This window comes from Rhincodon typus, chromosome 1, assembly GCF_021869965.1.
Source record: "Rhincodon typus isolate 14 chromosome 1, sRhiTyp1.1, whole genome shotgun sequence".
NCBI lineage: Eukaryota > Metazoa > Chordata > Chondrichthyes > Orectolobiformes > Rhincodontidae > Rhincodon > Rhincodon typus.
In genome coordinates, this window is record NC_063332.1 from 113646198 (window position 1) to 113663207 (window position 17010).

At 37.8% G+C, this 17010-nt stretch overlaps 1 protein-coding gene across 4 annotated transcripts in view; it reads right to left on the reverse strand.

Annotated features, from left to right (window-relative positions):
* The window catches only part of LOC109921103 (synaptopodin-2), a 112109-nt gene that overhangs the window by 30279 nt on the left and 64820 nt on the right, over positions 1 to 17010 (reverse strand). The window contains exons 3-5 of one of the 4 annotated variants that reach the window (XM_048595361.1): positions 15655 to 16487; positions 12980 to 14032; positions 11850 to 12031 (exon numbers count right to left, since the gene is read on the reverse strand). In XM_048595361.1, coding sequence (XP_048451318.1) covers positions 11850 to 12031; positions 12980 to 14032; positions 15655 to 16487 — 2068 coding nt within the window. Of the gene's footprint in view, positions 1 to 11849; positions 14033 to 15654; positions 16488 to 17010 lie in introns of all 4 variants that reach the window. The other 3 variants (XM_048595352.1, XM_048595344.1, XM_048595339.1) reach the window with 3 other exon arrangements.

Here is a 17010-nt window from a genome sequence, read left to right on the forward strand (position 1 = left end):
ATCCAGGGTTCAGCTGATATGTAGCAAGAAACATTTATGTTACGCTAATGCTAGACATCTCAAACAATGAATCAATGATCACCTCTTGGCATTCAATTGTATTATCATTGCTGAATCCTCCATTATCAATATCCGAGGTAGCTACAGGAGCAGGTCAAAGTCTAGGAATTTTGTGGCAGTCACTTTCTGTCTCCCCATCTGCAAGACACAAGTCAAAAGTGCGATGGAATACTCCCCACTCATCTGGATGAGTGAAGCTCCAACAACACTCAAGAAGCTTGAGACCATCAAGGATAAAACAGCCCATATGATGGCACAACATCCACCACCACGAACATTCACTCCCTTCACACTTACACATTGTGAAAGCAGTTTGGTCCAAGATGTACCGCAGCAACTCAACAAGGCTGCTCAAGTAGCACTTTCTATACATGCAATCTTTACCATCAAAAAGGACAAAGCCAACAGATACATGAGAATACACCACCTGCAAATTTCCTTCCCACCTGACTTGGAACTATACTGCTGTTCCTTCTTTTTGTTGGGCAAAAATTCTAGAACTCTTTTTCTAAAAGCACTGAGAATGTATTGATACCCCAAGGACTGCAGTGGTTTAAGAAGGCAGCGCATCATCACCTTCCCAAGGACAATTTGAAATGGGCAATAAATGGAGATTTAGCCAGCAACACCCAGAACTTATAAATTAATTTAAAAGAAATAAACAGGGCTTAACAAATTCTTAAGAAAATGTGCCAATGTTACGAAGAAATTAGACATATCCTAACAAAATTTACAGTCTGATAGAATCTCAAGTAGATTGCTTTATCTGATTTAATAAATATATGTGAAATTCTCCACCAGCTTGATCACACCCAAAATATTCTGAGAAAGCAAAGTGTTTACTTGAACCTTCTACACATTGTTAAATTGTGAACGCAAGGAAAAGACAAGCTGTGATTGCCATTGCGAGCTGCAGCTAGACTCTAATAATTTAAATCTTCCCTCTCAAACTTTAAAAGAATTACACAACAGAAAAATAAAAGTAGACTTTTACCAATGAAAATTATTTTCTGTCACATTTATATTTTTATATATTACTTAAAATAATTGTTACTCACTCCCAAATCTGCACGGTTTCCTGAATTGGTTACAGCCAGCTTCAGAAAGCATTTCGTCATGTTTGTTCAATTCTCTTCTTGAGACAAGTTCATATTCAATAGTTGAATTGAGGATCTGCTGCCACCAATTGGTAGTGTATGTGTACTAACCATGAGGGTCCAGACTGCCACTACAGATTACTAAATTCACTTGATTACTTAGTTTAGACAAAAAGATTTCTGACATTATATATAAAAATCCTTACATATGTTGATGTTGATGTTGATACTTCCCATCTGTTCTTTGCCCTTCCCATGTAGTTTCAATGGACCAGTTTGTCAATAGAATTTCATTAATTCTGTTAGATTATGCATCAGTATTAAAGGAGTTGCATTTACAAAGCGTTAATGCTAGTTCTTGCCTCACATTGATATTAAATGTTGTGCCGTTGTAAAATAGTATCCTTGACATCCAAACTAGAATTCATAATATTCAAAATTACAGACAATTCCATACTCAAGAATGATATAGAGCCAAGATTCTGGGCTAAGAATGGTGAGGAAATATCACATATGTTTTTATACATAAGGAATTTTTTTTTGTATAATGTCAGAGAATGTCAACTAGGAAGCAAGCTATTTTAGACCTGAAAATGTGCAATCAGACAAGATTAATTAATGATCTTAAAGTAAGGGAGCCTCTAAACAACGATAATGATAACATGACAGGGTTTCAAAGTCGGTTCAAAGAGGATGTGTGAGTCTAAGCTTTGTGTGTTAAGCTCATATAAAAATAAGTTGGATTACATATAAACAGAATTGGCTAAAGTGAACAGGGTAAATAGTTTAAAAGGTAGCACATTAGAAAATAACAACATACATTTAAGGAAATATTTTATTACTCTCATGTAAAGATGTATTATATTAAAAGATAAAGACTCTGAGAAGGGTGGACTATCTATAGCCACCTAAAGAAGTCAAAGATATTACCAAACTGAAAGAAAAAGTGTACAATATTGCATTATTGATGGTAAGCCAGAAGATGTAACAACAAATAAAAACAAAAATAAATAAGGAGAGCTAAGTTAGAGTGTGACAGAAAGTGAGCTAGAAATAGTAAAGCAAATAGTGAGAGATTTTTACAAGTTATTAAAAAGGAAAAGAGTAGCTAAAGTGAACATTGATTACTTAGAAGGCGAAACTGCAGGATTGACAATGGGAAGCAAGGAAATGTTGAATGGGTATTTTGTGTCTGTCTTCACTGTAGAAAAGACAAAACAGATCCCAACAATACTTGAAAATCATAAGTAAAAGGCAGGGAGGAATTTAAAATAATGATTATCACTGCAGAAATGATATTGTTAAACTGTTAGAACTTAAATACTTCAGGCTTAAAAACCTGATGATTCCATCCCAGGTTCATAAAAAAGAAAATGGTTGCTGAAATTGGATGCCTTCATTGTGATCTTCTAGAATTCCCTAGATGCTGAAAAGGTCCCACTTGATTTGAGTGTCACCAACACAATCCCTCTATTCAAACAAAGGAAAGGGACAGAAAGCAAAAATCTAAAGACAGTTAATCTGAACTTTGGCATAAGGAAAATGTGACAAACTATTATTAAGAATACAGCAGGCCACTTAGAAAGTCATAATACAAACTGGCAGAGTTAACATGGTTTGTGAAAAAGAAATCATATTTGACTAATTTAGTCAAGTTATTTGAGGAAGCAGCAAGTAAGGTGGATCAAAGGCAACGAGCAGATGTGCTGTGCAAGGAAATGTCACTCAATACGGTCCATCAAAGGTTACAGAAGAACAAGGAGCAAGAATAGTCAGTTCAGCCCCTTGAGCCTGCTCCACCACTCAGTAGAATCACGACTGATCTCACCTCAGCCTCAACTCCACTTTCCTGCTACTCCCCATAATCCTTCAACACATTACTAATTAATCTCCTCCTTAAATTTACTCAATGTCCCACTGTCTGCCACATGCTGGAGTAATGAATTCCACAGATTGAAAGAAATAATTTCTCATCGCTGTTTTAAATTTGCCACTTCTTAAATTAAAACTATGACATCTCATTCTAGATTACCGAAAAGGAGGAAATATCCAATCTATATCTACTCTGTCAATCCCCATTAGCAATTTACATACCTCATTCTTCTAAGCTCTAGTGAGTGTAGGCCTAAACTGCTCAATCTCTCCTCACAAGACAAGCCTTTCATCTCTGGAATTAATCTAGCGAATCTTCCATGAAATTACTCCAATATAACAATGTCCTTCATCGGGTAAGGGGACCAGATGATGTCTTATCAATGCCTTGCACAGTTGCAGCACCTTTCCCTACTTTTATGCTCTATTCCTTTAGCAATAAATTCCAAAATTCCATTTGCCCTCATCACTTGCTGTAGGTGCATGCTAACTTTCTGTGATTCATGCACGAGGACACCAAGATCTTTTCTCATCAAAAACTTAATGTTTGTCTTTATTTAGACAATAAATGTCCTTTTCATTCTTCCGATCAAAATGATAAGACCAAACTTATCAGCATTAAATTTCATCTGACAAATTTTAGCCCATTCACCTCACCTGTCCATATTTATTTATAAATTTCTCATTTCTTCATTGCATTTTTTTTTCGACCTATTTTAGTATCATCTGAAAATTTGGCTGTAGTATATTCTATCCCTACATCTAAATCATCAACACAGATTATAAATAGTTGGCGTCCAAAGACCCAAACATGTGGCACCCCACTAGTTGCGAACCAGAAAATGGCCAATTTACTGTGACTCTCTGCTTTCTGTTGGTTAACCAATCCTCTATCCAAGCTAATAAATTAAACCTAACCCCATAGGATCTTACCATGTATGTTAGCCCTTTGCAATGTACCTTTATCAAATGCTTCTGAAAGTCCAGATATACTACATTTACAGTAGATCTATAATCCACTTTGGTTGACATATTTTCAAACAACTCTAGCAAAGTAGTCAAAAAAACGTACCCTGCATAAAGCCATGCTGAGTCTGAAGGATTGCGTTTTGACTTCTCAAATGTCCTGTTACTACTTCTTTAATAATGGGATCCAACAATTTCCCCTGACGAGACATTAAACTAACTAGTCTATAGTTTCCTACTTTCTGTTTCCCTCTTTTCTTTCAATATGGACATTATATCAGCATTTTGCCAACCCACTGGAACTTTTCCAGAATCGGGCGAATTTTGGAATATTGTAATTAATGTAACCATTATCTCTGCTGCCACTTCAAAGTGTAGATTATCAGGTCCTGGGGAGATATCTGCCTTTAATCCCAATATTTTTGTTCAGTACTTTTACCCTAGTGATAGCGATTGTTTCAAGTTTGTCTTTTTCTGTAACCTCTGCGTTATTTGTTTCTTCTGGGATGATTTCAATGTCCTCCACCATGAAAACTGAAGCAAAATATTGATTTAGACTCTCTGCCATTTCTGTGTTTCCCATTATTAACTCCCCAATCACGTCCTCTAAGGGACCAACATTTACCTTAGTTATTTTCTTCCTTTTTATATACTAATGGAAGCTTTCCTATTCATTTTTATATTTTGCACTAGTTTTCTTTCATGATTTACTACTGCCCTTTTTGTTACTTTTTTAATAACCCTTTGTTGTTCTTTAAAGTTTCTCAATCCTCCGGCTTGCCAGTGACCTTTACAATATGGTATGCCTTAGTTTCGCCTCTGTTTCTTTTACTTCCTTGCTTAGCCATTGATGATTTATGTTTCCTTACAATTTTTCTTCCTCTCTCAAATATATTTTAGTTAGATGGAATGGAATATCTCCTTAAACGTCTGCACTATTTTACAAAATAAGAGCTCATGATGTAGATGGTAACACATGAGCATCACTAGATGATTGGTTAGCTAACAGTAAACAGAGCGTAGAGATAAATGGGTTATTTTAAGGTTGGCAAGCTGTAACCAATGCAGTGCCATAGGGTCAATGCTAACGCTTCAACTGTTTCTAGTTTGTATTAATAACCAAGAGGAAGGGACTAAAAGTATGGTAGTTAAATTTACTGATGACACGAGAGAGATGGAAAACTAACTTGTCAAGAGGACATAAATAATCTACAAAGGGATTTGGGTAGGTTAAGTGAGTGGGCAAATGTTTGACAGATAATATATAATGTGGAAACTTGTGAACATGTCCACTTTGGTGGGAAGAATAAGAAAGCAGTATGTTGTATAAATGGTGACAGACTCCAGAATCTGGAACTACTGAGGGATCTGGGTGTCCTTGTACATGAATCACATAAGGCTAGCATGAAGTTAATGTAATTGATTTGGTAGATAAGTGGAATATGGTGTTTATTGCATGAAATGGAGTTTAAAAGTCAGAAAGTGTTGCTATAATTGTATGGGGCCTTAATGAGACTATATCTGGAGGCCTGTATACAGTTTTAGTCTCTTTACTTAAGAATAAATATTGTTGCTTTAAAATCTGTTCAGATTAAGTTCAACTGTCTAGTTCCTGGGATGAAAGGATTATGTTATAAGGAAAGTTGAACTGGTTCAGCCCATACCCATTTAGGAGAATGTGAAGTGCTTTTATTAAAGCATGAAAATCCAGAGGCAACTTGGAGGTTGGTTGCTGAGACTGAGATTTCCCCTTGAGAGAACCTTACCACCTATTACATTTCCCCAAATCAAAGATATTAAAAAAATTAAAATTCAGTTTCTGAACTTTATTTTACTCGGTGATCATTTCATATCTAAAAATATTTAGTTCATCATTTGATTGTGGGAATTGCCAAAGGCTAGTTCATGACAGTTATTAGAGAAAAGAACCCTCAGAAATGACAATTGATGTAAATTTTGGTGAATTCCAATTTTTTGAAGTACTAAATTTTAGTAATAACTGCTTATCACGAGTTGAATACCGTCGAAGAAAACTGAGAGGTTAAAGTTCATTGGAGAAAAAAGGATAAAATTGGGGCAAATCTTCTACTTTTGTCCACTACCTGCTTTGAGTTCATGTCCTGGAACATTATTGGGAATATTCCTCAATATAGTACTTAATGATTGGTGATTGAAAATACTCAATGGTGTAAAATTACTGAAAGCATGTCAGCGACCTGTTTTACATTGTTCCTGATTTTCATTAATTCCAGACACCAAAATTGGTGGCATAGTAGACAGTGAAGAAGGTTTTCTAAGATTACAAAGGGATCTTGATCAAACGGGTCAATGGGCTGAAAAATGGCAGATGGAGTTCAATCTGAATAAATGTGAGGTATTGCATTTTGGTACAACAAACAAGGGTAGAGTTTATACAATTAATGGTAGGGCCTTGGGCAGTGTTATAAAACAGGGGGATCTAGTGGTGTAGGTACATAATTCTTTGGAGTTTGCATCACATATAGACAGGGTGGTTAAAAAAGCAATTGGCTTGCTTGCCTTCATTGCTCAGTCCTTTGAATACAGGAGTCGGGAAGTCATGATGAGGTTGTACAGGACGTTGCTGAGGCCTCTTCTGGAATACTGTGTCCTGTTCTGGTCACCCAGTTATAGGAAGGATATTATTAAATTGGAGAGGGTTCAGAAGGATTTACCAGGATGTTGCCAGTATTTAAGTTTTGAGTTATAAAGAAAGGCTGGATAGGCTGGGACTTTTTCCGCTGGAGCGTGGGAGGTTGAGAGGCGACCTGATTGAAGCTTATAAAATAATGAGGGGTATAGATAGAGTTAATGGTAGGTGTCTTTTCCCTAGGATGGGGGATTTCAAGACTAGGGGGAACAATTTTAAGGTGAGAGGAGAGAGATTTAAAAAAAGACATAAGAGGCAAATTTTTTACACAGAGTGGTTCGCGTGTGGAATGAACTTCCTGAGGAAGTGGTGGATGCGGGTACAATTACAACATTTAAAGGACATTCAGATAAGTACATGAATGGGATACAGGCCAGGAGCAGGCAGGTGGGACTAGTTTAGTTTGGAATTATGTTTGGTATGGACTGGTTGGACCAAGGGGTCTGTTTCTGTGCTGTATGACTCCGACTCTATGACTGTATGAATTAACTAAAAGAGCTATAAAATCCCCAATTTCATACAATCACATAATGTCTGAATTACCCCCCAGTGACTAATTGTCTCAATTAAATTTTGTGGAAACAAGACCATTTCAGAAGATGTATTCCAATGGTTAGGCTCACATTTCGAAAGCTATGTTGTAAGATAGAGTTACCTTGTTTCACCTATTTCCGTTGGTTTAAATTTAAGATGAAAATCCATAAATGGTTTCGCCATTGGAAAATACCTGAAACTAATGTAAACATAACATTATAACCCTCAAAATATTGAGACATTCAATTTAATGTGCCTTGTGAATGCCTCCAGTTTCAGTATAATCCAGGTATTATAGAGTTCATAGTAGCATCTGTGGAGGAGAAAACAGAGTTAACGTTTCGGGTCCGGTGACCCTTCTCACCGGACCCGAAACATTAACTCTGTTTTCTCCTCCACAGATGCTGCTAGACCTGCTGAGCTTTTCCAGCAACTTTGTTTTTGTTCCTGATTTACAGCATCCGCAGTTCTTTTGGTTTTTATTATAGAGTTCATGTTATTCATTGGATGAATGTCACAGCAGCAAACAAGTAATGCCTCATGATTGAATATGTGTTTCAGATCTGTTTAAGACTCACAATATTCTGTCTTATTTATCATGAATAGGCACAGGCATGTTCAGTGGAAGGAAACAGACATCAGATAATTTAGAATATAACTCATAACTACACTCCAAGATACAGAATAGAAAGCAAAAAGTAAAACAAGTAAGAAATGAAATAAGAAAATGAAGTAGAATCACAAGACCTAGAAATTAATCCATAAAGCTATACTGGACAAATTGATCAATTGTTCCTGGGCAGGTTATCTGAAAGCACTGTCCTGAGAAATCACTTCACAAATCACCAAGATCTGCGCGTTTTCTAACGATGCCAGGAAATTCATTTGGATGTACATTTCAGATATAATAACTATGTACATTTCATGTTACTTTTAAATCATAAAGCAAAATATATAGAAGGCAAATGCATGAACATAGATGTGAAGACTGGTAATTACTTAGAAAGAAATTCTTTGTCAAATCACTATCATTAATTGTAGTAATTCTTTTCCTGCTCAATTTCTTGTCAATTATATTCCTTCACAAAGGTATATGGACATGGGAAGGAGATCTTGATCCCATCGAGAGCAAAATCCATCAGGTACTGTCAGCACAGGCTATTTTGGTGTGTTCTGCTTTTACTGCAGCTGGCAGTGCTTTCTAACTCAGTAAAGGCCAAAGACCAAACATGCAGCCTTTCTGGCCCTTATTCTGTCTGAAGAGCAGGGATAGGTGAGAAGATGGTGTGAATACAAAGGAATATAACTATTCTTCTTTCATAAAGTATACCATTTAAAAAAAAAGTGAGGGATAGACTTCAATTTGTACATTTTAACGTGTTCAATTTAGATTTAATCTTATCAGCCCCAGATTTCAGCATAGGAAGAACAAAAATTGTTCTTCATTGAAATCATATTAATCATCCCACATGTATGGATAACTGTCTTTTGCCCTGACACTTAGTAAATCAACATTTCAGCCTCAGTAAAATATATCTCACACTGTTCTTAGCAAATGAAAATAGGTTAGTAGACAGCAACAGGATATCTTGTGTTTGAATATAAACACAACCTATTGTTTCTGTACTGTGTACTAATGTCATATCAATCATACTGCTTAATTCACTTAGAAAAGTAATCTAAAATAATACATTCAATGCATTACTTTTAAAAGCAAAAGGGAAAATTATTCCCAATGATCTGCAGTCTTCCTAAAAAGTTTATATGAGAAAATCATGCCGTTTTTCTGTCTATATTTTAATGCAAGGAAATCACAGCAAATGGAAGTGCTGTGATAGACTCCCTGAAATACTTAATAAATAGTACATTAAATAGTTGATCTAAAATCATATAATTTCTAGATTGTCAAATAATACAAATATATAATGATCTTTTTTTTATTGAATACCTTACTAAGATGAAACGTGATAATTACTCTTCTTTTTGTGATTTGTTTTAGTCACTTTTAAGTGATTCCTTGTCTTTTTACTTCTCTATGCACAGATATCTGTTGTTACAAGTCACGCAGCACAATTTTTTGACTGACTTTGACAGGACCCAGCTGTCACCTACTATCATTATCTGGCTATGCTGCCAATTCACTATTAGGGGAGCATGCTGTCAGACCAATAGGATGTGCTGCAGCAGGCAAAGACTTTGCCAATTTACAATTCCTATTGCAGCCTTCACACCAGCCTTGGACTTATTTATAAAATTCTGTTTGGAGATCATAACGTTGAGCTGGCACTTGCTGCTATTGCATATTTGCTTCCTGTGACTCTGTTGCCGCATAAAACTGAAGCTTATTTCACAAAGGGAAAGAAATAGAGCTGAAAGTAAATAAGTATGTAAACTCAAAATAGGGACTTTAATAGTACAGTGAAGAAGAATACAGCAAGTACATGACAGGAAGAAATTATAATGAGAAAATAACAACAGCCAGAAGTAATGATGCTATCAGTAACATCCATCAGCAAGAAAAGTCTGTGTAACTAATTAAATTTGTACATTTTCATGGACTCAAAGCCAAAATGTGTAATGCCTTTCCTTAGCAGAAGGAAGGATAGAACAAAATTTGTGTTACTTTTTAGTTGAATGATACTGTAACCTTTTTTTGAAAGTTGTACAGGCAGAAGTGAAAACAGCTAAAATACAACAAATAAAAGATAGTAGTAAAACATATTAAAACCACAAAAATGTCTTAGAACAGAAAATGTGAACTGAGTTAATTAAACTAGTAAAGACTTCATTTGCATGGTATCTTTCACAATCTCAGGGCATCACAAAACACTTGACAGCCAACGAAGAACTTCTGAATTGCAGTCACTGTTGTAATCTAGAAAGCACAACAGCCAAACGTGCACAGAGGAAGTTCCCACCAACAGCAGTGGCAAGGAATAAGTAACCTATTTTAGTCAAAGACAGTAGGAACTGCTTGCGGTTTTTAATGTCCGATAGGGCGGAGTAGAATCGTAAGTTGAGGTTGTGGAACCTGCGAAGAATGAAAAACAGAAGAGGTCCTTTGCAGGTTCGGGAGACTGTGGTTTTTAATGTCTGATAGGGCGGAGTAGAATGGTCTCAATGTGGACTTTACGAGCTTCAAAATCTCCCCACCCCCGACCTCAACCCAAGACCAGCCCACCCTTTCATCCCCACCTCATTAACCTGTCCATCTTTCCTCCCACCTATCCGCTCCTCCCACCTCACTGACCAATCCCCACCCCTACATACCTACACTCACCTTTACTAGCTTCATCCCCGCCTCCTTGACCTGAATGTCTTCTCTCGCATCTATCCGCTCCACTATCTACCTGCTATCACTGCGCCCCCCTCTCTATTTATTTCAGAGCCCCCTTCCCCCCTCTCATTTCTGAAGAAAGGTTGCGACCCGAAACGTCAGCTTTCCTGCTCCTCTGATGCTGCCTGGCCTGCTGTGTTTCTCCAGCTCCGCACTGTGTTGACCTATTTTAGTGGTGGTTATTGATGGATAAATATTAGCCAGCGTCCCAGTGTAATTCCCCTGCTCTTCTATGAAATCAAGCGATCTCTGAAATTGACTTCAGATTGAAAATAGGGCCTCAGTTTAATATTTTGTTTGAAAAAGACACCTCCCACACTGCAGCACTCGTTCAGTGCTACTCTTGCTCAGTAGCATTAGTGTAGGTTTTTTGTGGCTCAAGTTTCTCTTGTGACTGTGAGGTAACAATGCTACCCACTTACCCACAACTAATGTTTTAAAACATCCTAGTTAGTGGTAAGACATACTTTATATGTTATCCTAACCTTCAGGTTTATATCAGGCAGAATGTGTTGAATCATTACACACTGTGCATATACTCAGCAATAATTGCATCTGAAATTGGTTTTCTGGCTCTCTGATTTATATCGACTTTGGTATTTGTCTAGCAGTTTCCTGCTGTTGCAGCGGGAGCCCGTGTTTGAGGAGACAGAAGACAGAAGCCTTGTACTTATATCACATCATCAAACAATGCCTTCTTTGCCAGATTTCTTTTTGTTTCCCTGATGAACAAGGGAACCATTACTCATAAGTTCAACAACGTATCGAAAGTAAAAAGTTCCTGCATCAAAATTGATTCACATTTTCCATTGGATTGCAGTTAAAGTACTTTATAACTTTTATACATTCTTCTCTAGTTATCCTTTCTCTTGAGTTGCTGAGGACCTGAATATTTTCATTGGGGCAGCACAGATTTACCCAAGACCTACTGTGAGGAAACTTAATACAATCATACATCTCTTATGTCATATTTTTCAAGGCAATATACTGCTGGAATTATTAGTATTTTTCTACTCACCTCTTCACTTCCAAGTATTTTTTTTAAAAAAAGGTGAGTAGAGATGACTTATGCTCTATTTGAAAGAGAGGAGGTACATTTTAAGTGGCTGACTGTTCAGACTCCCTAAACAGTAGAAATTTCAACAAAGGTTATTAAAAGATCTACTGAAGAGAAGTGTAGAAAATAGTGTTCTTTTAAAACTGCTACTAACTCCAGTTCTACATCATAGCAAAATTAATTATAAATAACACAAGGGGAAATTATTGCTGTCTTTCATTAATTATATTATTCCACAATGGTAGAGGGTTTCCACACCTGTGCTGTGACGCCCACTTTCTTTGCTGAAAACTTTGGTCTTGGTGCCATGGCAACTGACAGAGCACTTGATTCATGCTTTGGATATGATGCATAACTTGGGGGTACAAGGGCATTCTTTCCAGAAGAACAGACATACTCCTCATCAGCAGAAGCTGTACTGGCTTGATTGAAAGACGGTCCTGTTGACACAGATGAGACACTCTTAGAAACAGGATATGTAGCATTAACTGGTTGAAGTGGAACAGGATCAGATTTTATGGACTGCTTAGAAAGTGATGAGCTTGTGGATAGAGGTGTCTTAGCATCAGGAGTGGATGAAAAAGTGAACAAAGATGAATTAAGCTGATATGGTTGGTGCTTCATGACATCCAAAGCATTGAGAGGTTTTTTAGTGCCTTTACCTTTGGCACCTTTATTTGACTTAGATGAAGATGCAGATTGTGCTTGTGCTTTCAAAATGCCAGGAGGATAAGATGGAGAATGAATAGGATTGTAAGCCAAAGGGGGAGGTGCTCTTATATTGGATGAATACTTCCAAGATGCTGGCATGGAAGGGGTGGGGGATGATGACCGTGCTTGTCTGGCTTTGACTGTTGATGAATCTACTACATATTTCTCCATGCGAGATTGTCTCCTTGCAAATAACTGCGCTCCTTTACCTTTCAAAGCTGGCATCTCATAGGCTGGACCCATACCTCCAGCTGGTGCAGAATTTGCTATGGGAGTTGTGGGTGGTGTTTTTGAAGGATATGAATGTGTTGATGTTACTGATCGGGGTCCAGTTGAAGATACAAACTGGTTGGCAGCACCTTGGGACTGGTACCGTGTATTAACTGGTTGAACTGAATGCAATTTTACAGGCATCTGCTTAGCACTCTTAGAAGAATGGACTGGAGCTTGAGCACTGGTGACTTCTGTAGGTGATAACGGAGGTAATGTTGGGTCTGGCCCAGTAGGAGGGCTCTTAACAGATGGCTTTGGTGCAACTGGAGGTGGTTTCTTCTGCTTTACTGCTGGTATCTGTAAAAAATTTGATGCTTCTGCGCCTAAACTAAGGTAATCTTCTTCAGGTCCTGACTCAAAACCTCCACCAGGCTGATCTACTCCTCTACGTTGGTCTGTCTTACCTTTGACCATTGACAGGAGTTCTGGATTTGGAGCTACCTTAGGACGGTCAACGAATGTAAACATGGGTTTTGTAGTGTTCCGTTTTCTTGCATCTTGTAAAATGCCAGTTTTTATTGCAGGTACACAGATTCTCTCATCTCTGGAGGCTATCTGCTCTCCTGCAATTCCCGTTGGTGACCATTTGGCTGGTTGAGTCACGGCGGCCAAAGGAGGAGATGCAACGCGATGGATATTGTCGGGTGGTGGACTGATGGAAGAATAAGGTGGAGGGGGAGGGAAACTTGACAAGGAACTTGCCACATTTCTTGTAGGAGAGAAGGGAGCTGCAGTTCGATTTTGCACGCCAGGGAATGGCGTCGCTGTTCTGTTCGTCGCACCCGCTCTACTAGTTTCAGCAGACTTCAAGTCCTGGATCATCATTTCAGATCTCCCCCTCCCTCCATAGACATTTTCAGTTCCATGTAACTTACTTACATCAATGTAATTTTCAGCGGCATGATTTTGTATTATGTTTGATGAATCATACAAGCCGCTTTTTGTTGTTTGGAAATGATTTTCTGTTTTTACAGTGTGAGTGGAGGCAGTTTCATTCACTCCTGTTCTCCTCATTTCCTCTTGCTCAGCTGTGTACTGATCAATCCTTTGTCTCCTCTTGGCAAACAACAAGGCACCTTTGCCCTTGCTATCTGGCAATCTCTGCATTTCGTCCTCTGTCTTCTCTTTCTTTTCAACTTCCACTAAACCTGTGTCCCAATCAAACGTCACAACCTGAGCTGAGTTGACATCAGCACAAAAATCCTCGTCAAGATCTGAATCACTGGTTGGTACCAGAGTGAATTCTATGGAGTCCTCTTGATCGTCGTCGGGATCAAACTCCCCAGTGCCGTAGCTGACTAAAGTGTACTTTTTTGCCCTCTGGCGACGCTTCTTAAACATTAACGCCCCCTTGGAGCTGGGGGTAGGAGTTGCTGTCAGGAGCAAGGCAATGCTTTTACACTTAGACTTGGCTTCTTTAACCTGTTTTTCTGACAGGCTCTCACTCCGTCGAATTTCTGTAGGGAGCATACCAAACTCAAGATTTTTAAAAATGCACACAATATGGAAGTAGTTCTTATATTCAATATCATTATTGTAAAATTAAAATTGTAAGTGAAACAAACAATTTCTAGATGATAATCTACTTATTTAAGATGAATTCATATCAAATGTTTCAGTATAATCATCAAGATGAATATTGGTTCTTCCCTTGAATTAAAAACTGTGTTTTCAAATGATACCACACCATTTAAAAAATGCACTTACTTTAAAAGATTTTACAGAAATGCAATAAAAATATTAGCTATAAATTTAAAATGGAAATTAAGTACTTTATGCATTTGTATACATATTTGAACTTTTTTCTTGTGGGTGCAATAATGTTTGACTAGGAATAAACATTTAAATCTTTCTAAACTGTCAATAGATTTATATTGTGTAAATTCATATAATGTTTTAAATTCTATATTTTAAACATTATGGCCTGCATAAAAGTATTTATTTTTAAAGCACAGAAAATAGATAACTACACATATAGGAGTGACTTTACAGAGTTACTTATACAAATAAGCACAGTTGACTCAAACATATTGGTATTAATTATCAACTATATAAGCTACCATGATATGGTAGAACACATATAATTAAGTGTTCCCATTTGTATTTAAAGGAAACATTTATAAGGGAAGCACTTGCTTTTAAAATGTTCCGCAACAATATAGTTGTATTTAGAATTTAGCATTCATACTTGAAATAATTCAGTTGTAAAGGTACTTTAAATTGATTTTGTACAGTAGAGAAATTATAATATTTGGCAAGCATTGAAATTGGATGACCTGTGCATTCATTTGCTGTGAATGAATTCAATTAAAATGATTCTATTGTTTCAGTAACCCATATAATACTTAGATCCCTTGAATTTCCAAGCAGAACCACAGATCAAGTTGCAAATAATTAGTGATCATCAGCCATTAATTGTTTAACCATTGCACAGAAACCTGAATAATTTACCAAATCTTAATCAGAATAACTTCAAAGTCTACAAAATTCTTAAACTCAAACACTCACAAGAGGAATGCAATAATTAATAACCAGATTCAAAGCAATGTCAAACGCGTAATATACCTAGATTACCACGTGCTTAATACATGAGTTTTGGGTGTTTTACTGAATGGCCAATATATAGTGGCAAAGTAAATGAATCATTCAAATGTAAATTAGTTCTTGTATCATCTATGTACCCTTGCAGTAGGAAACACTGAAAATACCATTTAATAATCTGTTAACAGCATTCAACCCAAATGGGTTTAGGTAAAAATCTTACTATGCTTACAGTATCAAAGGTTGACCGCCCGAACACAAGACAGGCAAGGTTCTGAGTTCGCTTTCCACTGCAGTAAAGATTTGCCATTTCAGAGGATCAGATAACTCCCAGAATTACAACTGCTTGTGTCTGTCAAACTCAGTTCTGCAAGCATCATCAGTCTGCAGCCTTTTAGCTCGAATCTGTTGCTATTTAATGCTACAAGTAACACGTTAGTACGCTGTCTCCTTGGACCTGTTAAAAGCCTGAAGGAGAAATAAAATTAACAGCATAACATTTCCTTTTGTGTAAATTAACAAGAGGAGTTGTACTCACTGGCTTGCCTGGCCCGGTGTTTGTGTGTTCTTGCAGAATCCTTCCCAGAGCGTGTCCCCTCTGATCCGTGCTCTGTTCCCTCTGATGAAATCCCAACCGAGAAAGAAGGAGTGCTACGTGTTTTTGACTGTCCGTCTTCAGCCAACGAGTCAGCACATGCGCTACCAACTTCGGACGTGGAGGCTTCCCTTCCACTGTGCTCTCTGTCCGAGGAATCCAAAGACAGCTCCACCCGAGACTGATATGAATCCGCTTCTGTTCCTTGTAGCTCACTTTCGACTAGCTTGACCTTTTTGTCACTCCTGCTCTGCTGTGATATAGTAGTCGAGACTGTCCGGGTTGTAACATTTCCATTAGTCTCTGATGCTGCTGATTCAGTTTTCTGGATACTCTCATACAGCACGGTTGGCTCTCTGGCTGCAGGATGGATTTTTTCCGCCCCAATGATTGTAATAGCAGTTGTGTTTGGATCACCAAGCTTCCCTTGAGCCAAGGACAACTGGAGTTCCACCATGGCCGTCTGTTGGGCTCCTCTCTTCTCTTTCCATTTAGGGTCCTGCCGGGATTCTCCAGAAGCGCTACATTCTTTCAAAAGCAAGCTAGAGACGTTCTGTCTCTGGTTTTCTTCTTTCTTCCCCAAAGCATCTGTGTCACTCTCCGTCTCTCCATAGTAAGCCTCATCCTGAGACTCAGAGATGTAAAGTTCAAAAGGAAGGCCCTGCTTGCAAGACTCTTTACTGTTACTGCCTTGTACCGTGCTTTCAACTGTTTCTTGGCCCTCTGTTCCTTCATAATCTCCATATTCTGGCTGATCTGCTTTCTCACTGATAGGCCTGAAAGGAATGAAAAAAAACCCACAAAAATGAGAGATAAGCATTCTCAGTGCCACTGTACTCATTCACCAAGGTGTTAAGCCCAGAATTCTCACATTTATTTTACTACTGCCATCTGTTGCACCTGTGAAATAGATCCAATGGTGGATAGCCCCTGAAAACATGTGAAAATGTGTGATTCACCTGCAGCTATGCACTGAAATGGGGCAAAAAAGCAAACGCCATGCTGCCTGATCATTCAAAAAGATTTCTGCGTTTACTGTTGGCTATAGAACTCTGGATGTGATCCAGTTTCATAACTTACTGGCAACACTTGGGTCTAAATTGCATTGCTTAAATGAAAGGTATATTGTTGCTGGAGCAAGAATTAGAAATAGTGGGTGAGAGAACCCTACCAGGGAAACACTGACAAGAGGAAAGCATGGGTCAAGGTTTTTAAGATGACTGCACTAAGGTCTTGGTGGAAGAAATGAAAAGTAGGAGAGATGTTCTCCAGCTGCTGGCCGTGTGATCACAAGTTCAA